Source organism: Procambarus clarkii, chromosome 6 (genome assembly GCF_040958095.1).
Source record: "Procambarus clarkii isolate CNS0578487 chromosome 6, FALCON_Pclarkii_2.0, whole genome shotgun sequence".
Lineage (NCBI taxonomy): Eukaryota > Metazoa > Arthropoda > Malacostraca > Decapoda > Cambaridae > Procambarus > Procambarus clarkii.
In genome coordinates this window covers 33,154,719-33,180,622 of record NC_091155.1, presented here as the reverse complement: position 1 = coordinate 33,180,622, position 25,904 = coordinate 33,154,719, and the positions used below count along the sequence as shown (strand labels likewise).

Sequence of the window (25,904 nt, the reverse complement as noted above, 5' to 3'; positions counted from 1 at the left end):
GTGAACGCCAGTACCCACAAGTGAACGCTAGTATCCACAGGAGAACGCCAGTACCCACAAGTGAACGCTAGTATCCACAGGAGAACGCCAGTACCCACAAGTGAACGCTAGTATCCACAGGAGAACGCCAGTACCCACAAGTGAACGCTAGTATCCACAGGAGAACGCCAGTACCCACAAGTGAACGCTAGTATCCACAGGAGAACGCCAGTACCCACAAGTGAACGCTAGTATCCACAGGAGAACGGAGAACGCCAGTACCCACAAGTGAACGCTAGTATCCACAGGAGAACGCCAGTACCCACAAGTGAACGCTAGTATCCACAGGAGAACGCCAGTACCCACAAGTGAACGCTAGTATCCACAGGAGAACGCCAGTACCCACAAGTGAACGCTAGTATCCACAGGAGAACGGAGAACGCCAGTACCCACAAGTGAACGCTAGTATCCACAGGAGAACGCCAGTACCCACAAGTGAACGCTAGTATCCACAGGAGAACGCCAGTACCCACAAGTGAACGCTAGTATCCACAGGAGAACGCCAGTACCCACAAGTGAACGCTACAGCAGAGTTCAGAGCGGGAAAGTTTAGCCACTCGGGTTGACGGCGCCGAACTTTTCCCAATATTTTGACCTCATCTGTGTTGACCGCTGCCTCCAGCTGTCTTCCTGGCAGACGCTTGACCGCTGCCTCCAGCTGTCTTCCTGGCAGACGCTTGACCGCTGCCTCCAGCTGTCTTCCTGGCAGACGCTTGACCGCTGCCTCCAGCTGTCTTCCTGGCAGACGCTTGACCGCTGCCTCCAGCTGTCTTCCTGGCAGACGCTTGACCGCTCAGTCTTACTGGGTGACACATTTGACCGCTCAGTCTTACTGGGTGACACATTTGACCGCTCAGTCTTACTGGGTGACACATTTGACCGCTCAGTCTTACTGGCAAACACACTTGACCGCTCAGTCTTACTGGCTGGCACACTTGACCGCTCAGTCTTACTGGGTGGCACACTTGACCGCTCAGTCTTACTGGCAGACACACATGACCGCTCAGTCTTACTGGCAGACACACATGATCGCTCAGTCTTACTGGCTGGCACACTTGACCGCTCAGTCTTACTGGCTGGCACACTTGACCGCTCAGTCTTACTGGCAGACACACTTGACCGCTCAGTCTTACTGGCAGACACTTGACCGCTCAGTCTTACTGGCTGGCACACTTGACCGCTCAGTCTTACTGGGTGACACATTTGACCGCTCAGTCTTACTGGGTGACACATTTGACGCTCAGTCTTACTGGCAAACACACTTGACTGTCCAGTCTTACTGGCAGACACACTTGACCGCTCAGTCTTACTGGCAGACACTTGATCGCTCAGTCTTACTGGCTGGCACACTTGACCGCTCAGTCTTACTGGCTGGCACACTTGACCGCTCAGTCTTACTGGCAGACACACTTGACCGCTCAGTCTTACTGGCAGACACTTGACCGCTCAGTCTTACTGGCTGGCACACTTGACCGCTCAGTCTTACTGGCTGGCACACTTGACCGCTCAGTCTTACTGGCAGACACACTTGACCGCTCAGTCTTACTGGCAGACACTCTTGACCGCTCAGTCTTACTGGCTGGCACACTTGACCGCTCAGTCTTACTGGCAGGCACACTTGACCGCTCAGTCTTACTGGCTGGCACACTTGACCACTCAGTCTTACTGGCAGACACACTTGACAGCTCAGTCTTACTGGCAGACACACTTGACCGCTCAGTCTTACTGGCAGACACACTTGACCGCTCAGTCTTACTGGCTGGCACACTTGACCGCTCAGTCTTACTGGCAGGCACACTTGACCGCTCAGTCTTACTGGCTGGCACACTTGACCACTCAGTCTTACTGGCAGACACACTTGACCACTCAGTCTTACTGGCAGACACACTTGACAGCTCAGTCTTACTGGCAGACACACTTGACCGCTCATTCTTACTGGCAGACACACTTGACCGCTCAGTCTTACTAGCAGACACACTTAAGCGCTCAAATGTGTTACTTACTGGCTGGCAGACTTGACCGCTCAGTCTACTGGTCAAGCGGTCAAGTGTGTTATTGGCCGGCAGACTTGACCGCTCAAGTATGGTATTGGCCGGCAGACTTGACCGCTCAAGTATGGTATTGGCCGGCAGACTTGACCGATCAAGTATGGTATTGGCCGGCAGACTTGACCGATCAAGTATGGTATTGGCCGGCAGACTTGACCGATCAAGTATGGTATTGGCCGGCAGACTTGACCGATCAAGTATGGTATTGGCCGGCAGACTTGACCGATCAAGTATGGTATTGGCCGGCAGACTTGACCGATCAAGTATGGTATTGGCCGGCAGACTTGACCGATCAAGTATGATATTGACCGGCAGACGCTTGACTGCGTCGTAAATACGCTAGACTGTTTGACATGTTGTGTATGAGTTCTCAAGGTGATTATCGCTCGTTGCTCTCAACAGTCTCAAAGTAATTCAGAATGAGGTCGTTAGGGTGCTTCTAGTTGATGGTTCAAGATGTCCCAAAATAATTAACATTCAGAGTTTAACTTATCCAGAAACACAAAAAGTCAAAATATATTTTCAAATTTTTCAATATTATTTTCAATATTTTCAAATTATTTTCAATATTTTCAAAAGTCAAAATATATTTTCTCTTTATTTATATACAAGAAGGAACACTGGGTTGTGAAGTACATATACTGGGTTCGAAGGGAACTAGCTCAGTCGATTAAGGCAGTGTCTGGGATGCTCCCGGACGCAGGTTCGAATCCTCGTCACGGCCCTTGTGGATTTGTTCATTTATCCTGCAAAGTCACTGCCAGGCACGACTGTTGCAACTGGGTAGTTCTGGTGCGCTTACCACCTGACCAGGCAAGATCCTCACTGTGAAAGTACCTTTAATGCAATGACCTTGTCTCAGTCGTTCCAACTGACTGTTAGTGTTAGCAACCTCTGTACACAGACTGTCAGTATCAACAACCTCTGTACACAGACTGTCAGTGTCACCAACCTCTGTACATAGACTGTCAGTGTCACCAACCTCTGTACACAGACTGTCAGTGTCACCAACCTCTGTACACAGACTGTCAGTGTCACCAACCCCTGTACACAGACTGTCAGTATCAACAACCCCTGTACACAGACAGTCAGTATCACCAACCCCTGTACACAGACTGTCAGTGTCACCAACCTCTGTACACAGTCAGTATCACCAACCCCTGTACACAGACTGTCAGTATCACCAACCCCTGTACACAGTCAGTCAGTGTCACCAACCCCTGTACACAGACTGTCAGTGTCACCAACCTCTGTACACAGACAGTCAGTGTCACCAACCCCTGTACACAGACTGTCAGTATCAACAACCCCTGTACACAGACAGTCAGTATCACCAACCCCTGTACACAGACTGTCAGTGTCACCAACCTCTGTACACAGACAGTCAGTATCACCAACCCCTGTACACAGACAGTCAGTATCACCAACCCCTGTACACAGACAGTCAGTATCACCAACCCCTGTACACAGACAGTCAGTGTCACCAACCTCTGTACACAGACAGTCAGTATCACCAACCCCTGTACACAGACAGTCAGTGTCACCAACCCCTGTACACAGACAGTCAGTGTCACCAACCCCTGTACACAGACAGTCAGTATCACCAACCCCTGTACACAGACAGTCAGTGTCACCAACCTCTGTACACAGACAGTCAGTATCACCAACCCCTGTACACAGACAGTCAGTATCACCAACCCCTGTACACAGACAGTCAGTGTCACCAACCTCTGTACACAGACAGTCAGTATCACCAACCCCTGTACACAGACAGTCAGTATCACCAACCCCTGTACACAGACAGTCAGTGTCACCAACCCCTGTACACAGACAGTCAGTATCACCAACCCCTGTACACAGACAGTCAGTGTCACCAACCCCTGTACACAGACAGTCAGTATCACCAACCCCTGTACACAGACAGTCAGTATCACCAACCCCTGTACACAGACAGTCAGTGTCACCAACCCCTGTACACAGACAGTCAGTATCACCAACCCCTGTACACAGTCAGTGTCAACAACCTCTGTACACAGACAGTCAGTGTCACCAACCCCTGTACACAGACAGTCAGTATCACCAACCCCTGTACACAGTCAGTGTCAACAACCTCTGTACACAGACAGTCAGTGTCACCAACCCCTGTACACAGACAGTCAGTATCAACAACCCCTGTACACAGACAGTCAGTATCAACAACCCCTGTACACAGACTATTAGTATCAACAACCCCTGTACACAGACAGTCAGTATCACCAACCCCTGTACACAGACTATCAGTATCAACAACCCCTGTACACAGACTTTGTCAGACTAAAGAACTACCTAAACTATTCTCTGTAAGCTAGCTACCACAACTACCACCTACCAGCACACTAACAAAACTAGCCACACTACAAGTATCTACCACAACACTAAATAATTCCAGAGAAGTAATTTTCTGCTGTTCAAAAATGACACAGTTTAAACCCCTGAAAACTGCTGCAAGACTGAAAGTGAAGAACTTCATTATACTGGTGATTAGTGACCTGGTCATGCGCAGGATCACTTTTGTCTTGACAGGATCTGGTGAACATGACTGAACATGACAGGATCTGGTGAACATGACTGAACATGACAGGATCTGGTGAACATGACTGAACATGACAGGACCTGGTGAACATGACTGAACATGACAGGACGTGGTGAACATGACTGAACATGACAGGATCTGGTGAACATGACTGAACATGACAGGACCTGGTGAACATGACTGAACATGACAGGACGTGGTGAACATGACTGAACATGACAGGACGTGGTGAACATGACTGAACATGACAGGACCTGGTGAACATGACTGAACATGACAGGATCTGGTGAACATGACAGGACCTGGTGAACATGACAGAACATGACAGGACCTGGTGAACATGACAGGACCTGGTGAACATGACAGAACATGACAGGACCTGGTGAACATGACTGAACATGACGTATACACAACAGTCAGAGCAACATTTAAGACATCTCGCTCCAAACAGTCACATCTAATATGATAAATCACAGACACTAAACAGTTTGGAAAGCACTCACAATAGTGGGTCCCGGATCCGGTTTCCGGCCAGGACAATAGCTTGGCCATATTTCCTCTCATCTAATTGCACTTGCGAGGGTTGAGCTTCGGCTCTTTGGTCCCGCCTCTCAACTGGTGTAGAGGTTCATTGTACACCACCACCACCAAGTCGTTTGAAGGGAATAGCAATTAGAAACATTGTTTCTCCTTTCTCTGTCCCCCCTGCTCCCCCTGCTCCTCCCCTGGTCCCCCCTTGGTCCCCCCTTGGTCCCCCTGCTCTACCCCCTACTCCCCCCACACCACAATATGAAAGGCGGGGCCCAAGAGCCAAGCCTCCGCCCTCGGGTGCGGAGAGACAGGCGTCCACAGGTTGGGCCCATCATGGGAACGGGGGAACGGGTGTTCCTGGAAGGGGCAGAGTGCTGAGAGAAGAGGTGATGGGACAGAGGGGAGATGGGGAGAAGGGTAGACGGGAATCGAACCCCCGGGGGGATAAATTTCACCCCAGAGCGGGGACGTGTGAGGGGGGAGGGGGGGGGGCGGGGTGAAAGTAGCCGAGATCTGGTTAAAAATCTTGCGGGCATTAGCGGGCTCCCTCGCCCCCCCCCCACACTCCTGGCCTCGCCCCCCCACACACACACACTCCTGGCCTGGCCCCCCCCCCACACACATACTCCTGGCCTCGCCCCCCACACACACTCCTGGCCTCGCCCCCCCCCCCACACACTCCTGGCCTCGCCCCCCCCCCACACACACTCCTTGCCTCACTCCCCCCACACACTCCTGGCCTCGCCCCCCCCACACACTCCTGGCCTCGCCCCCCCTACACACTCCTGGCCTCGCCCCCCCCCCCACACACTCCTGGCCTCGCCCCCCCACACTCCTGGCCTCGCCCCCCCCCCACACACTCCTGGCCTCGCCCCCCCCCCACACACTCCTGGCCTCGCCCCCCACACACTCCTGGCCTCGCCCCCCCCCACACTCCTGGTCTCGCCCCCCCCCCCACACTCCTGGCCTCGCCCTCCCACTCCTGGCCTCGCCCCCCCCACTCCTGGCCTCGCCCCCCCACTCCTGGCCTCGCCACCCCCCACACTCCTGGCCTCCCCCAGGCCAGCCTCGCCCCCCCAGGCCTGCCTCACCCCCCCCCCAACACTCCTGGCCTCGCCCCCCCCCACACTCCTGGCCTCGCCCCCCCCCCCACACTCCTGGCCTCGCCCCCCCTCACACTCCTGGCCTCCCCCAGGCCAGCCTCGCCCCCCCCAGGCCTGCCTCACCCCCCCCCCCAACACTCCTGGCCTCGCCCCCCCCACACTCCTGGCCTCGCCCCCCCCCACACACTCCTGGCCTCCCCCAGGCCAGCCTCGCCCCCCCCCACACTCCTGGCCTTGCCCCCCCCCCACTCCTGGCCTCGCCCCCCCAACACTCCTGGCCTTCCCCAGGCCAGCCTCGCCCCCCCCAGGCCTGCCTCACCCCCCCCCCAAACCCTCTTGGCCTCGCCCCCCCCCCCCACACTCCTGGCCTCACCCCCCCCCACACTCCTGGCCTCCCCCAGGCCAGCCTCGCCTCCCCCCCACACTCCTGGCCTGGCCTCGCTCCCCCCCCACACACTCTTGGCCCGAGGCCAGGCTCAACTTGCGATAACTTGGTCCACCAGGCTGTTGCTTGGAGCGGCCCGCAGGCCCACATATCCACCACAGCCTGGTTGGTCCGGCACTCTTTGTCTAATCAAAATCCCCAACAGTTAAGTTCTATAAATTCTGGCGTCTTATAATCAATCACGTTTTCTATGCTTGGGTTGCTCGGTCAGGTCAGGTTAGGTTCGGTCACCTTTTTCTGAAGATCGGAGAGGTGTAGAGTTCTGGGTGTGTTAAGAGCGGTAGATGTAGCGAGGACAGGCGCCAGTGCACACTACCACAAGAACAGTTACAACACTCTACAAGTTGTGGCTACAGGACCAATTACAGGGGGTCTTTTACCACAAGCAGGCTTCCGTGGAATGATAGAGAACGGACAAATTTCAGGGCGACAAGCATGCCAATAAGTAGGACTACAACCATGGTTACAAGCAGGACTACAAGTAGGACTACAACCATGGTTACAAGCAGGACTACAAGTAGGACTACAAGTAGGACTACAAGCAGGACTACAAGCAGGACTACAACCATGGTTACAAATATGGCAAAAATATGGGCTACTAGCAGGGATGCAAGTAGGGCTACAAGCAGAGTGTTAATAGGAGGCTCACAAGCAGGAGGTAAAAGCAGGGATACAAGCAGGGCTTCAAGTAGGGTTATATGTAGGGTTACAAGAACAAGGGTGAATGATAAACCACAGGAGAGACAGAGAGAGAGAGATAGAGAGACAGAGAGAGAGAGAGACAGAGAGTGAGAGACAGAGAGAGAGAGATAGAGAGAGACAGAGAGACAGAGAGACAGAGAGAGAGACAGAGAGACAGAGAGAGAGAGACAGAGAGAGAGAGACAGAGAGAGAGAGACAGAGAGTGAGAGACAGAGAGAGACAGAGAGAGAGAGACAGAGAGAGAGAGACAGAGAGAGAGACAGAGAAAGAGAGAGAGAGAGGGAGGGGGGGAGGGGGGAGAGGCGGCGGTTACTCCACCTACTGACCAAAGTTTTAGGCTCAAGTTTGCATAACTCGACCAATATGAATTTACTACACAGTCACAAATAAGAATGCGGTTCGGAGTCACAAATAAGAATTCGAATAACAGTTACAAATAAAAATTCCATTCATAGCCAGTAATAAGTATTTGACGCAGAGACAATTCACAATAAAAACTCAATTTGCCAGTTTTAGGCTGTTGAGTTGAGAGAATAACATTAGGCTTTAACTTGGTATTCAGTACTCCGCGTAAAAAATATCCCACCTGCCAACGAGCCAAACCTTTCATTAAATGCCCAAGACCTTTTTATTCAATGTTAAATATGCGAGCATCAACAGTTTACTTGTTCAGCTGCACTTACAAACCTCTGAACAATAGCCTGACCAAGCACAACAAGCTCCCCCTGCCAGGAACAGTACTAACGCTCAAGCGCTTGCTTACAAAATCCACGTTGAATAAGTAGGTTTTGAGTGCTTTCAGAATTAAGTCTAAGATTAGCGCTTCATATACAACAAAAGTGTGTGATTAGAGCACTTTAAGAGAGCTTAAAATTAGGAGGATTAGATGTAACTTGCCCAATCAGACAAGGAGATTGTAATAACTAAGGCAGGATTTATTTACAAGACCACTTATGTCTTAAAAAGGCAGACCAACATTATTTTCATTCTCAATTGTAATCGCGAATGAGAATGATAAGTTGTATGACTTATAACAGAATGACAATTGTAATTGAGAATAATAATTCATACACCATTGAGAATGACGTTCTGCCTTTCTTAGACATCATGATTCATAGACTCGGCAAGAGTTTCATATTCAGTGTGTACAAGAAATCTACCAATGTGTGCTCGTATGTTCATTGTTACTCTTATCATCATGTTATCTTGAGGTTATCTTGAGTTGATTTCGGGGCTTTAGTGTCCCCGCGGCCCGGTCCTTGACCAGGCCTCCACCCCCAGGAAGCAGCCCGTGACAGCTAACTAACACCCAGGTACCTATTTACTGCTAGGTAACAGGGGCATTCAGGGTGAAAGAAACTTTGCCCATTTGTTTCTGCCTCGTGCGGGAATCGAACCCGCGCCACAGAATTACGAGTCCTGCGCGCTATCCACCAGGTATAGGTATTCTATATTCCTGGAATATTTCTCAGAGCCATGAGAGTTTGCAACCATGATTTTTTTTTATGAAGAAATAACGAAAATATTTGAAATTGGGAAAAATTTAAAATACCAAAAATCGGTCTTGGATTTCGCGTTTGGTCAAGCAAATTAGACGTTCTAGACACAAGCTCCCAAGTCTAAACCAGTACTAAAAAGCTCGTTGATAATACCATATTTTGATGGACTAGTAAATCTTGCCCGAGCCCTGAAAAACCTTAATATTAAGCCAGTGTTCAAAAATAACAATACAGTTAAGTCCATGTTAATTAAGAACTCTCCCTCGTCTGTAACAGGTTGTGTGTACTCTGTCCCTCGTAATGATTGACCATGTGTTTACGTCGGCCAGACTGGTAAATCTCTTTCCTCACGTTTAAAGCAACATGCATATGATATTCGTACAGCCCAGCACTCCAGGGCATTGTTTTTAAAATCTAGTTTATGCGATCATTCTATCGACTTCTGAGGAGCGAAATGTATTGTTAAAAGTAAGGATTTCGTTGAACGAAATGTGATTGAGTCGCTCTGATCAAACATTGTAACAACAGCCTTAATGTGAGCCCTGACGTACAAATTAGAGCCCCATATAAGCTTCAATATAGCACCATAAGCAAGTAGCACATAACCCGTGTTACTTGCCCCGCTCCTGTGCCAGGTAAGTTACAGGCTCACCATAGCCCGTGTTACTTGCCCCGCTCCTGTGCCAGGTAAGTTACAGGCTCACCATAACCCGTGTTACTTGTCCCGCTCCTGTGCCAGGTAAGTTACGGGCTCACCATAGCCCGTGCTACTTGCCCCGCTCCTGTGCCAGGTAAGTTACAGGCTCACCATAGCCCGTGTTACTTGCCCCGCTCCTGTGCCAGGTAAGTTACAGGCTCACCATAACCCGTGTTACTTGCCCCGCTCCTGTGCCAGGTAAGTTACGGGCTCACCATAGCCCGTGTTACTTGCCCCGCTCCTGTGCCAGGTAAGTTACAGGCTCACCATAGCCCGTGCTACTTGCCCCGCTCCTGTGCCAGGTAAGTTACAGGCTCACCATAGCCCGTGCTACTTGCCCCGCTCCTGTGCCAGGTAAGTTACTGGCTCACCATAGCCCGTGTTACTTGCCCCGCTCCTGTGCCAGGTAAGTTACTGGCTCACCATAGCCCGTGTTACTTGCCCCGCTCCTGTGCCAGGTAAGTTACTGGCTCACCATAGCCCGTGTTACTTGCCCCGCTCCTGTGCCAGGTAAGTTACAGGCTCACCATAGCCCGTGTTACTTGCCCCGCTCCTGTGCCAGATAAGTTACGGGCTCACCATAGCCCGTGTTACTTGCCCGGCTCCTGTGCCAGGTAAGTTACGGGCTCACCATAGCCCGTGCTACTTGCCCCGCTCCTGTGCCAGGTAAGTTACGGGCTCACCATAGCCCGTGCTACTTGCCCCGCTCCTGTGCCAGGTAAGTTACGGGCTCACCATAGCCCGTGCTACTTGCCCCGCTCCTGTGCCAGGTAAGTTACGGGCTCACCATAGCCCGTGCTACTTGCCCCGCTCCTGTGCCAGGTAAGTTACTGGCTCACCATAGCCCGTGTTACTTGCCCCGCTCCTGTGCCAGGTAAGTTACGGGCTCACCATAGCCCGTGTTACTTGCCCCGCTCCTGTGCCAGGTAAGTTACTGGCTCACCATAGCCCGTGTTACTTGCCCCGCTCCTGTGCCAGGTAAGTTACTGGCTCACCATAGCCCGTGTTACTTGCCCTGCTCCTGTGCCAGGTAAGTTACGGGCTCACCATAGCCCGTGTTACATGCCCCGCTCCTGTGCCAGGTAAGTTACGGGCTCACCATAGCCCGTGTTACTTGCCCCGCTCCTGTGCCAGGTAAGTTACGGGCTCACCATAGCCCGTGTTACTTGCCCCGCTCCTGTGCCAGGTAAGTTACTGGCTCACCATAGCCCGTGTTACTTGCCCCGCTCCTGTGCCAGGTAAGTTACGGGCTCACCATAACCCGTGTTACTTGCCCCGCTCCTGTGCCAGGTAAGTTACTGGCTCACCATAGCCCGTGTTACTTGCCCCGCTCCTGTGCCAGGTAAGTTACGGGCTCACCATAGCCCGTGTTACTTGCCCCGCTCCTGTGCCAGGTAAGTTACGGGCTCACCATAGCCCGTGTTACTTGCCCCGCTCCTGTGCCAGGTAAGTTACTGGCTCACCATAGCCCGTGTTACTTGCCCCGCTCCTGTGCCAGGTAAGTTACGGGCTCACCATAGCCCGTGTTACTTGCCCCGCTCCTGTGCCAGGTAAGTTACGGGCTCACCATAGCCCGTGTTACTTGCCCCGCTCCTGTGCCAGGTAAGTTACGGGCTCACCATAGCCCGTGTTACTTGCCCCGCTCCTGTGCCAGGTAAGTTACGGGCTCACCATAGCCCGTGCTACTTGCCCCGCTCCTGTGCCAGGTAAGTTACGGGCTCACCATAGCCCGTGCTACTTGCCCCGCTCCTGTGCCAGGTAAGTTACGGGCTCACCATAGCCCGTGCTACTTGCCCCGCTCCTGTGCCAGGTAAGTTACGGGCTCACCATAGCCCGTGTTACTTGCCCCGCTCCTGTGCCAGGTAAGTTACGGGCTCACCATAGCCCGTGCTACTTGCCCCGCTCCTGTGCCAGGTAAGTTACGGGCTCACCATAGCCCGTGCTACTTGCCCCGCTCCTGTGCCAGGTAAGTTACAGGCTCACCATAGCCCGTGTTACTTGCCCCGCTCCTGTGCCAGGTAAGTTACGGGCTCACCATAGCCCGTGCTACTTGCCCCGCTCCTGTGCCAGGTAAGTTACGGGCTCACCATAGCCCGTGTTACTTGCCCCGCTCCTGTGCCAGGTAAGTTACGGGCTCACCATAGCCCGTGTTACTTGCCCCGCTCCTGTGCCAGGTAAGTTACGGGCTCACCATAGCCCGTGCTACTTGCCCCGCTCCTGTGCCAGGTAAGTTACGGGCTCACCATAGCCCGTGCTACTTGCCCCGCTCCTGTGCCAGGTAAGTTACTGGCTCACCATAGCCCGTGTTACATGCCCCGCTCCTGTGCCAGGTAAGTTACGGGCTCACCATAGCCCGTGCTACTTGGACATTTCGTTCCGAGTGGCTAAATCTAAAACAACAACAACGTTTCCTTCTGAATTCTATTTTACTCTGATGAAGACGAATTGAGGCGAAAACGCGTTTAGCATTCTCTGTTTTTCACATGTGGTTTTCCCGCATAATATATATATAAGTGTATGTACAAATATGGAAATCACTGCCAGCGATGACGCAAAGTATGACGCACTTGTACCTAGCAAGACGCAAGGATTAACGCAGTTATCCAGGAAGCAGGATAAATACTGACGCACAAGTACTGGCACCAGGGGGGGGGGGGCACTAACCACCACACACAGTAGTAATATCACTAAACAACAGTACACGTGACAGACACGATAATAACCCCCATTAAACAAATCCACAAGGGCCGTGACGAGGATTCGAACCTGCGTCCGGGAGCATCCCAGACACTGCCTTAATCGACTGAGCTACGACAGGGTAAAAGGGTTGAAACCGAAGTTCTACTGAACTTACTGGATCCCGTAGCCTCTCCGAGGCACAAACCAGGCTTTTTCACAAACCTCCCCCCCCCCCCTCCTCTCCCAGCACCCGAGCTACTCCGAGGCTACGGGATCCAGTAAGTTCAGTAGAACTTCGGTTTCAACCCTTTTACCCTGTCGTAGCTCAGTCGATTAAGGCAGTGTCTGGGATGCTCCCGGACGCAGGTTCGAATCCTCGTCACGGCCCTTGTGGATTTGTTCATTTGATGCATCACGTTAGTGTGATCTGTGTGTGTGAACCCCCATTATTCCCTCCATTACTCTCAAAATAAAGACATTATACACATAAACATTAGTGTTTGCTCAACATTAATACGATAATATACACACACAAAATTATCAACAGTAAGAGCATATAAAAGACTTTATGAAGCAGCGATTCGCGCCGAGTATGGTAGACCTGACGGACTGATCACCCCTACACCAGTCATCACCATATATACAAGCATATACAAGCTTATACAAGCTTATACAAGCTTATACAAGCTTATACAAGCTTATACAAGCATATACAAGCATATACAAGCTTATACAAGCATATACAAGCTTATACAAGCATATACAAGCATATACAAGCATATACAAGCTTATACAAGCTTATACAAGCATATACAAGCTTATACAAGCTTACACAAGCATATATACAAGCATATACAAGCTTATACAAGCATATATACAAGCATATACAAGCATATACAAGCTTATACAAGCATATATACAAGCATATACAAGCTTATACAAGCTTATACAAGCTTATACAAGCATATATACAAGCATATACAAGCTTATACAAGCATATACAAGCTTATACAAGCTTATACAAGCATATACAAGCTTATACAAGCATATACAAGCATATACAAGCTTATACAAGCATATACAAGCTTATACAAGCATATACAAGCTTATACAAGCTTATACAAGCTTATACAAGCTTATACAAGCATATACAAGCATATACAAGCTTATACAAGCATATACAAGCATATACAAGCATATACAAGCTTATACAAGCATATACAAGCATATATACAAGCATATACAAGCATATATACAAGCATATACAAGCATATACAAGCATATATACAAGCATATACAAGCATATACAAGCATATATACAAGCATATACAAGCATATACAAGCCCATTCAAGCATATACAAGCACATTCAAGCATATACAAGCATATACAAGCACATTCAAGCATATACAAGCATATACAAGCACATTCAAGCATATACAAGCATATACAAGCACATTCAAGCATATACAAGCATATACAAGCATATATACAATCTTATACAAGCATATACAAGCATATACAAGCATATACAAGCATATACAAGCATATACAAGCATATATACAAGCATATACAAGCATATATACAATCTTATACAAGCATATAGAAGCATATACAAGCTTATACAAGCATGTACAAGCATATACAAGCATATATACAATCTTATACAACCATATACAAGCACATTCAAGCATATACAAGCATATACAAGCTTATACAAGCATATACAAGCATATACAAGCATATACAAGCATATATACAATCTTATACAAGCATATACAAGCATATACAAGCTTATATAAGCTTATACAAGCTTATACAAGCATGTACAAGCATATACAAGCATATATACAATCTTATACAAGCATATACAAGCATATACAAGCATATACAAGCATATACAAGCATATACAAGCATATATACAATCTTATACAAGCATATACAAGCATATACAAGCATATACAAGCTTATACAAGCATATACAAGCATATACAAGCATATACAAGCATATACAAGCATATACAAGCATATATACAATCTTATACAAGCATATACAAGCATATACAAACATATACAAGCATATACAAGCATATACAAGCATATATACAAGCATATACAAGCATACACAAGCACATTCAAGCATATACAAGCATATACAAGCATATACAAGCATATACACAAGCATATACAAGCATATACACAATCTTATACAAGCATATACAAGCTTATACAAGCATATACAAGCATATACAAGCTTATACAAGCTTATACAAGCATATACAAGCATATACAAGCATATATACAATCTTATACAAGCACATTCAAGCATATACAAGCATATATACAATCTTATACAAGCATATACAAGCATATACAAGCATATACAAGCATATACAAGCATATACAAGCATATACAAGCATATACAAGCATATATACAAGCATATACAAGCATATACAAGCATATACAAGCATATACAAGCATATATACAATCTTATACAAGCATATAGAAGCATATACAAGCTTATACAAGCATGTACAAGCATATACAAGCATATATACAATCTTATACAACCATATACAAGCATATACAAGCATATACAAGCATATACAAGCTTATACAAGCATATACAAGCATATACAAGCATATACAAGCATATATACAATCTTATACAAGCATATACAAGCATATACAAGCTTATATAAGCTTATACAAGCTTATACAAGCATGTACAAGCATATACAAGCATATATACAATCTTATACAAGCATATACAAGCATATACAAGCATATACAAGCATATACAAGCATATATACAATCTTATACAAGCATATACAAGCATATACAAGCATATACAAGCTTATACAAGCATATACAAGCATATACAAGCATATACAAGCATATACAAGCATATACAAGCATATATACAATCTTATACAAGCATATACAAGCATATACAAACATATACAAGCATATACAAGCATATACAAGCATATATACAAGCATATACAAGCATACACAAGCACATTCAAGCATATACAAGCATATACAAGCATATACAAGCATATACACAATCTTATACAAGCATATACACAATCTTATACAAGCATATACAAGCTTATACAAGCATATACAAGCATATACAAGCTTATACAAGCTTATACAAGCATATACAAGCATATACAAGCATATATACAATCTTATACAAGCACATTCAAGCATATACAAGCATATATACAATCTTATACAAGCATATACAAGCATATACAAGCTTATACAAGCATATACAAGCATATATACAATCTTATACAAGCACATTCAAGCTTATACAAGCATATACAAGCATATATACAATCTTATACAAGCACATTCAAGCTTATACAAGCATATACAAGCACATTCAAGCATATACAAGCACCACAATATTGCGCATTTGTGGCCCCATAGAGAGAGCAGCATTACGCAATAATAGACGCATAAAGTACTGCATTACGCAATAATTACCGCATACAGTACATCATTACGCAATATGAACGCACTGAGTACATCATTATGCAATATGAACGCACTGAGTACATCATTACGCAATATGAACGCACTGAGTACATCATTACGCAATATGAACGCACTGAGTACATCATTACGCAATATGAACGCACTGAGTACATCATTACGCAATATGAACGCACTGAGTACATCATTACGCAATATGAACGCACTGAGTACATCATTACGCAATATGAACGCACTGAGTACATCATTACGCAATATGAACGCACTGAGTACATCATTACGCAATATGAACGCACTGAGTACATCATTACGCAATATGAACGCACTGAGTACATCATTACGCAATATGAACGCACTGAGTACATCATTACGCAATATGAACGCACTGAGTACATCATTACGCAATATGAACGCACTGAGTACATCATTACGCAATATGAACGCACTGAGTACATCATTACGCAATATGAACGCACTGAGTACATCATTACGCAATATGAACGCACTGAGTACATCATTACGCAATATGAACGCACTGAGTACATCATTACGCAATATGAACGCACTGAGTACATCATTACGCAATATGAACGCACTGAGTACATCATTACGCAATATGAACGCACTGAGTACATCATTACGCAATATGAACGCACTGAGTACATCATTACGCAATATGAACGCACTGAGTACATCATTACGCAATATGAACGCACTGAGTACATCATTACGCAATATGAACGCACTGAGTACATCATTACGCAATATGAACGCACTGAGTACATCATTACGCAATATGAACGCACTGAGTACATCATTACGCAATATGAACGCACTGAGTACATTATTACGCAATACCGCCTACCCACAGTACATCATTACATAATAACGGCCGTTAGAGAGTGCAGCGTTACGCAATAATGAACGCATAGAGCGTATAACAGAACGCAATAATTAACGCATAAACGTATTAATCGAAGCTCAGAACTACATTACAAATCATAATCACATGAAGAACATTATAAACTTACGTTGATAGAATAATTGTAAACAACGCAAAATGAACAGGACTACAGATTGTAAACATTGCAGGGGGAAATAACTTACGCAATAACAAGCGCACGAGAGAGCAGCATTGAACAAGATTAAACGGAGAGAGAACACTGTAGAACACTTGACGCAAAGAACAAATGTCAATGAAGCAATTATCAACGCAAAAGGAATTTTTTTTTTACCCAACGACTGAAAGAAGGAAGCTACGCAAGTATATATATTCCTTAATATCCATGATTACGCACAAAATGACGCAACTTCACGGGTATTACAGCAGGGTTGACGCACATCAAGCCCGCATAACGCACTAGAAACTACACAAAATCCATGCCTCATTACCCTTGATTATGCACAAAATGACGCAACTTCACGGGTATTACAGCAGGGTTGACGCACATCAAGCCCGCATAACGCACTAACTTCAGAAACTACACAAAATCCATGCCTCACTATGCACAAAATGTTGCAAGAATGGCATAATACCGGGGCTGGTGCCAGCCCGTCCTCTTAAGGTTTCCTCTCCTGCTAAAGTGCCCTCTCCTAACCTACCAGAGGACCCAATACAGAAAACGGGACAGTACGTCACTATCGCGAGCCGCTTCAAATTTTCTAGTATGACTATTTTTGGCCGCATGTAACGCATATGTGCAATATGAGACTTTCTTGGTAGGAGGAGAAGCCCCGTCACTCACGACGCACCAAAATGCGTTGCCTGTAACACAGAGTAATAAAAAGTAACATCGTAACGCATCAATATAAATCTTTGACGCAAGAAGATGTGTGGAAATAAAGTTGGTGTTAATTTATATTGGCCATACACATTTTTTTTAGCTCTGAGAACAAATAATTTGATATTTTTTGTTTTTTTTTAGCGTTGAGAACAAGTAATTGGATTTTTCTGCAAGACTTAGTGTTTAAAGTCCATTTTAAAATTAATATGCAAATATTTGGTAAAATTTCGGCATCATCCATTAGAATAAAAATGTTACATAGTGAAATCCCAAAGAAAGATATAAATGTCAAGGTGAACACAGCCTAAAGCCTCTCTCTCTCTCTCTCTCTGCCGAAACTGGTGCAAATAATCAAACCGATGATGTAACCTCTGAGAGACACAGCTGGCTACGACCCTCTCATGGCCAGCTGGTGTGAATTACATGGACCACACACACACACACACATTGACACACACACACACACACACACATATACACACACACAAACACACATATATATACACACACACACCATTCTGTCTCCACTCTTCGACACTGACCCACCAACACTCACAGTGTAGCCCTGGACACTGACCCACCAACACACACACAGTGTAGCCCTGGACACTGACCCACCAACACTCACACAGTGTAGCCCTGGACACTGACCCACCAACACACAGTGTAGCCCTGGACACTGACCCACCAACACACACAGTGTAGCCCTGGACACTGACCCACCAACACACACACAGTGTAGCCCTGGACACTGACCCACTAACACTCACAGTGTAGCCCTGGACACTGACCCACTAACACTCACAATGTAGCCCTGGACACTGACCCACCAACACACACAGTGTAGCCCTGGACACTGACCCACCAACACACACAGTGTAGCCCTGGACACTGACCCACTAACACTCACAGTGTAGCCCTGGACACTGACCCACCATCACGCACAGTGTAGCCCTGGACACTGACCCACCAACACTCACAGTGTAGCCCTGGACACTGACCCACCAACACGCACAGTGTAGCCCTGGACACTGACCCACCAACACGCACAGTGTAGCCCTGGACACTGACCCACCAACACTCACAGTGTAGCCCTGGACACTGACCCACCAACACTCACAGTGTAGCCCTGGACACTGACCCACCAACACACACAGTGTAGCCCTGGACACTGACCCACCAACACCCACAGTGTAGCCCTGGACACTGACCCACCAACACACACACAGTGTAGCCCTGGACACTGACCCACCATCACGCACAGTGTAGCCCTGGACACTGACCCACCAACACTCACAGTGTAGCCATGGACACTGACCCACCAACACTCACAGTGTAGCCATGGATATAGTTGTAATCTTCGATAAACAGTAATTCTCAGTCACAGAAACTTGAGTCCTGTATATTATTAATTTAAATAATTAATTTATACAGTTGTACCGGCGGCATTGACCAATAATATTGCTTTATCAGTATCGGTTAATTGTTCTGAAGGATCTGTCTCAGCCAATGGTTGGACAATATCGTTGGTATGGACTAATAGTTTTCAGAATCATCATCGGTCAAAATGTTGGTACCGGTACATCTCTAATTGCAATATTATTACATTTGTATATTAATTAGTATTACTTTTATCATTATCGTTATTAATTATACTTTGGTGAGTATTATCATTAATTGGTATTACGTTTAACCAATACTAATTTTCTCTATTTTGACTATAATTTGAGCAGAAAAATTATATAAATTTAGACAAGAGCGTTAACCTTCTATGTATTTATAATAATAAAATAATTTTGTTACTCATTGATATTAATTATACATTATTAATAATACATATTAATATACTACACATATACATATTAATATACATATTAATTCATATTAATAATAATATTATTAATACATTTAATGCATTAACCTTGATATTAACTCTTATATTAAAACTATTAAACATGACATTTCCAGTTGACTAAATTTATAGATATTATTATTTAAATTATTCTTGTTGTATAGAGTTGTTTAACAAATGCTTATGTGCTAATTACCCCCCAGGGAGCTTAATGATGTAATTGGGTCATTAAAAGATGACGAGGTGCAAGATAACAACCTTAAACATATACTTAGTTACATTTAACAATTTTAAGAAGGTATAATTGGAACAAAAATTTTATTTTTATTATTAACTATTTGTATATAATATTTGTCACTAAGAATTTTTTGACCCCGATCAGGATTCGAACCTGGCCCCGCCCTGGATCACGTCCAAGCGTGTCCAGGACCCCTCACTAGTGACGTGTCACATATAATATTTATATACATTAATGTTATACATAACATCTATATATCAACATTGTATATAACACTTATAACCTTTATATATACTCTTTTCTATATTATATCCGAGTGAGAGAGTTAAGCGGAGTGGTTGTTGTTTACAAGAAAACTAATAGTTGGTGCGCGAGCGCGCGCGCACACACACACACACTCCCGCACCAGGCAGAAACAAATGGGCAAAGTTTCTTTCACCCTGAATGCCCCTGTTACCTAGCAGTAAATAGTTACTTGGGAGTTAGTCAGCTGTCACGGGCTGCTTCCTGGTGTGTGTGTGTGTGTGGTGTTGAAAAAAAAATAGTAGTTAGTAAACAGTTGATTGACAGTTGAGAGGCGGGCCGAAAGAGCAGAGCTCAACCCCCGCAAACACAACTAGGTGAATACACACACACTCACACACACACGCATCCGTACCTTTCGATCGTTTATAATTATATATAATATATTTTTAAAGATTAAACCACACATCAGAAAACGAGACGACGACGTTTCGGTCCTTCTTGTACCTTAATCAGTCAACTTGACAATGGTCCACGACGGACCGAGACGACGACGTTTCGGTTCGTCTTGTACCTTAATCAGTCAACTTGACAATGGTCCACGACGGACCGAGACGACGACGTTTCGGTCCGTCTTGTACCTTAATCAGTCAACTTGACAATGGTCCACAACGGACCGAGACGACGACGTTTCGGTCCGTCTTGTACCTTAATCAGTCAACTTGACAATGGTCCACGACGGACCGAGACGACGACGTTTCGGTCCGTCTTGTACCTTAATCAGTCAACTTGACAATGGTCCACGACGGACCGAGACGACGACGTTTCGGTCCGTCTTGTACCTTAATCAGTCAACTTGACAATGGTCCACGACGGACCGAAACATCGCCTCCTCATAGTGTGGTGTGTAATTTAGTCCTCACATCCTCAGCCACGTTATTGTGACTCCTCGTCTGCATAAAACACTTGTATTTTACCTAAACAATAACGAACAAAGTCAACTTGACGCGACACAGAAAGAATGTCTACATTTTCAATAATAAATCACAGGTCGTCTCCACCTCTCGTGAACTGTGAGACATCTTTTGTCAACGCACAATTTCGTTATTAACAATGTTTTATCTACACTGTTAAGACTATTTCTGGAGAGTTAGTCGTATACACGTGAGCAGTGTAGGCTTGTATGTATACTTGTGTATTAGTCTCCAGAGATAAACATTAAGCGAGTGACGGGTATAGTGATATTGATGGTATACATGACCAATATGTTAAACAATACTGTCAGGGGACTAGAACATCAGATTTAGGTCGTGCTTGGAGGTGCTAGGAAGAGCTTGGAGGTGCTAGGAAGGGCTTGGAGGTGCCAGGAAGAGCTTGGAGGTGCTAGGAAGGGCTTGGAGGTGCTAGGAAGGGCTTGGAGGTGCTAGGAAGGGCTTGGAGGTGCTAGGAAGAGCTTGGAGGTGCTAGGAAGGGCTTGGAGGTGCTAGGAAGGGCTTGGAGGTGCTAGGAAGGGCTTGGAGGTGCTAGGAAGGGCTTGGAGGTGCTAGGAAGAGCTTGGAGGTGCTAGGAAGGGCTTGGAGGTGCTAGGAAGGGCTTGGAGGTGCTAGGAAGGGCTTGGAGGTGCTAGGAAGAGCTTGGAGGTGCTAGGAAGAGCTAGGAGAGGCAAGAGTCAGTTCAAGACACTAGGGGTGACATCTAGCGGAGGGGGGAGGAGTGGGTGGGGAGGGAAGGAGCGCGCTGCTGGACTGGCAAGTGGGAAGCCCCTTGCTTGTATCACAAACACCGGGCCCCAGCTCAGCACCAGTGTGTGGCCCCACACACACACACACACCCAAAACACCCCCTCCCCTCCACACACACACACACACCCAAAACACCCCCTCCCCTCCACACACACACACACACACCCACACACACACACCCAAAACACCCCCTCCCCTCCACACACACACACACACACACCCAAAACACCCCCTCCCCTCCACACACACACACACACACACACCCACACACACACACCCAAAACACCCCCTCCCCTCCACACACACACACCCACACACACACCTCCATTATATTAATATTCAACCACACGTGCATCTCTCAGTATCTGTCTGATGCCGCATTGTGGTATGTACAAGCAAACCTCCACACGCACTCGCACGCACACACGCAAGCAAACACATACACGCAACACACACACGCACGCACAAATATAAATAAATAACCATGAGAAGCTCTTTTTTCTTTGAGGTCACGGTGGTCTGGTGGCCCAGACTGGCCCAGACTGGCCCAGGCTGGTCGAGGCTGGTCCAGGCTGGCCCCAGACTGGCCCAGGCTGGTCCAGGCTGGCCCCAGACTGGGCCAGGCTGGTCCAGGCTGGTCGAGGCTGGCCCCAGACTGGCCCAGGCTGGTCGAGGCTGGTCCAGGCTGGCCCCAGACTGGCCCAGACTGGCCCAGGCTGGCCCCAGACTGGGCCAGACTGGCCCAGGCAGGCCCCAGACTGGGCCAGACTGGCCGAGGCTGGCCCAGGTGACTGTTGAACACTGAGGGTGGGTGTGCCGGGGTCACCCACCAGTAGCGTAGACACCAGAGCCAATCTGTCGACCGCACTGTGGCACTCAAGAGTCTGGCATCAATACAAGAACACAAAAGTATGACACACACCTGTGCCTCTCCCCTCGCCCCCTCCCCCCCCCCCCTCTACACACCTGTGATTCACCGCTGATACACAAACAAATTGTCAGTACACTCCCTCCAGGGTCTTTATGTAGTTAATATCACTTCACTAAGTATACGAGAGGAAGATGAGGCACTCGTATAGAAGGGTGGCACTCGGCACTATGCCTCGCTTTTTCCTTCACTTTGCTTCTGGTTTGCATGCAAGCCGGCACTGCTCGGAGCACATTAACACACCAGGTGTCGTGTAACACACACACACTAGAGGCGCTGGTAACACCACATAAAACAGGACGAATTGAAAAAAAAAACACAAGAGACACCTGTCGAGTCGGGTAATACGGGGACACAACGACCCGAAATGTGGCACAGTGCCTCGCTAGTATTGTGGGGGTGGGGGGGGAGGAGGAGGGGGTGCCAGGGCGGGGGGCAGGGCAGGGGAGGAGGAGGGGGGTGACGAGCCTACCTAAGAGTAGAGTGGTGTTCCTTGACCATCGAAGGAGCTCCCGCCGTATATGTCTTTTCTCGTGGAGACAGCGCGGGGCCGTGCACTCTGCCATGTTCCCTCACCCACACTGGCGCACCACCCGCACGCGGCCTACCTTGCTGCTGCTGCTGCTGCTGCTGCTGCTGCTGCTGCTGCTGCTGCTGCTTCACTTACACCGCTCTCATCCTCCTCCCGTTCTTCTGCTTCACCTCCACGCCCCCACCCCACCTCTCTCTCTCTCTCTCTCTCTCTCTCTCTTATGGCACCCTCCTCTTGACACCTGGCTCACCTCTGGCACCCTCCCCTTGACACCTGGCTCACCTCTGGCACCCTCCTCTTGACACCTGGCTCACCTCTGGCACCCTCCCCTTGACACCTGGCTCACGCCTGGCACCCTCCCCTTGACACCTGGCTCACGCCTGGTACCCACTCCTTGACACCTGGCTCACCCCTGGCACCCACTCCTTGACACCTGGCTCACCCCTGGCACCCACTCCTTGACACCTGGCTCGCCCCTGGCACCCACTCCTTGACACCTGGCTCACCCCTGGCACCCACTCCTTGACACCTGGCTCACCCCTGGCACCCACTCCTTGACACCTAGCTCACCCCTGGCACCCACTCCTTGACACCTAGCTCACCCCTGGCACCCACTCCTTGACACCTGGCTCACCCCTGGCACCCACTCCTTGACACCTGGTACCCTCCTCTTGACACCCTCATTTTATATATATATATATATTACAGTACTAGCTGTACCCGACCACAGCAACCTTCCCCTATCCTCCCCACCACTCCCCCGTCTCATCGTCCTCCCCACCATTCACCCCCCCCCCTCCCCGGCACCCCCACCATCCCCAACTCCCCCGTTCCCTCTTCCTCCCCACTATCCCCCACTCCTGTCCCCTCGTACTCCCCCACCATTCCCCACTCCCTTGCCCGATGCATTCCCAAATGCTCTAATGCTCCCATCCGAAAATTGGGAACATCAAATGATCTGATGTTACCATCACTGAAATGTAAGAAAAACAGTTAAAAAAAGAAATGAAAACAGTTAAAAATAAACTATACTCACGAATTGAGCGGTATGGTAAGCAACACAGCTCAATTCCAACGCAATGTTACACAAAATAATTAAATCAAAATGAAAATAAATTGAAATCAATGAAAATTCAATTTGTCAATGCTATCGGAAACATTGAAATGTAATCGTAACATATTTAGTATAGAGTGTGTTGCTATTACATGCAACAGATGGCGCTGTTTAAAAAAAAAAACATGTTTTTACCTGTCACAGGTGTGGCACTTGTACTTATACTTACGAAATGAATGGTATGGTAAACAACACAGCTTAATTCCAACGCATTGTCACACAAAATAGTTAAGTTAAAATGAAAATAAATCGAAATCAATGAAAATTCAATTTGTCAATGCATTCGGAAACCTTGAAATGGAATCGTAACATATTTAGTATAGCGTGTGTTGCTATTACATGCAACAGATGGCGCTGTTTAAAAAAAAAAAACATGTTTTTATCTGTCACAGGTGTGGCATCTATATAGTAGGTATATAAAAACACGCACGTATTTAAATAGAACGTCGTGTCAAAATTTCAAAGCAATCGGTGAAGAACTTTCGGAGATTAGCGATTATGAGCAAATGAACATTTCCATTATTATTTATATAGATTACTGCACAGATTTACAAAGTGTCTCTTTTATTAAGGACACAATACAGCGACAGCGTCATTAAATCCCGATTAATCCACTTCCCAGGTACACGTCGTCCACACTTAATGGTAGGTACACGTCGTCCATACTTAATGGTAGGTACACGTCGTCCAGACTTAATGGGAGGTACACGTCGTCCAGACTTGATGGGAGGTACACGTCGTCCATACTTAATGGGAGGTACACGTCGTCCACACTTAATGGTAGGTACATGTCGTCCAGACTTAATGGTAGGTACATGTCGTCCAGACTTAATGGTAGGTACATGTCGTCCAGACTTAATGGTAGGTACACGTCGTCCAGACTTAATGGTAGGTACACGTCGTCCAGACTTAATGGTAGGTACACGTCGTCCACACTTAATGGTAGGTACACGTCGTCCACACTTAATGGTAGGTACACGTCGTCCAGACTTGATGGGAGGTACATGTCGTCCAGACTTAATGGTAGGTACACGTCGTCCAGACTTAATGGTAGGTACACGTCGTCCAGACTTAATGGTAGGTACACGTCGTCCAGACTTAATGGTAGGTACACGTCGTCCACACTTAATGGTAGGTACACGTCGTCCACACTTAATGGTAGGTACACGTCGTCCACACTTAATGGTAGGTACACGTCGTCCACACTTAATGGTAGGTACACGTCGTCCACACTTAATGGTAGGTACACGTCGTCCACACTTAATGGTAGGTACACGTCGTCCACACTTAATGGTAGGTACACGTCGTCCACACTTAATGGTAGGTACACGTCGTCCACACTTAATGGTAGGAACACGTCGTCCACACTTAATGGTAGGTACTCGTCGTCCACACTTAATGGGAGGTACACGTCGTCCACACTTAATGGTAGGTACACGTCGTCCACACTTAATGGTAGGTACACGTCGTCCACACTTAATGGTAGGTACACGTCGTCCACACTTAATGGTAGGAACACGTCGTCCAGACTTAATGGTAGGTACTCGTCGTCCACACTTAATGGGAGGTACACGTCGTCCACACTTAATGGGAGGTACACGTCGTCCACACTTAATGGTAGGTACACGTCGTCCACACTTA

At 47.3% G+C, this 25,904-nt stretch overlaps 1 protein-coding gene across 1 annotated transcript in view; it reads right to left on the bottom strand.

The window, feature by feature from the left end:
- The window catches only part of Eip93F (Ecdysone-induced protein 93F), a 440,165-nt gene extending 416,978 nt beyond the window's left edge, over positions 1 to 23,187 (bottom strand). Inside the window, exon 1 of the mRNA XM_045735941.2 lies at positions 23,090 to 23,187. Coding sequence (XP_045591897.1) covers positions 23,090 to 23,183 — 94 coding nt within the window. The 5' untranslated portion in view covers positions 23,184 to 23,187. The remainder of the gene's footprint in view (positions 1 to 23,089) is intronic.
- Positions 23,188 to 25,904: the final 2,717 nt, after the last annotated feature.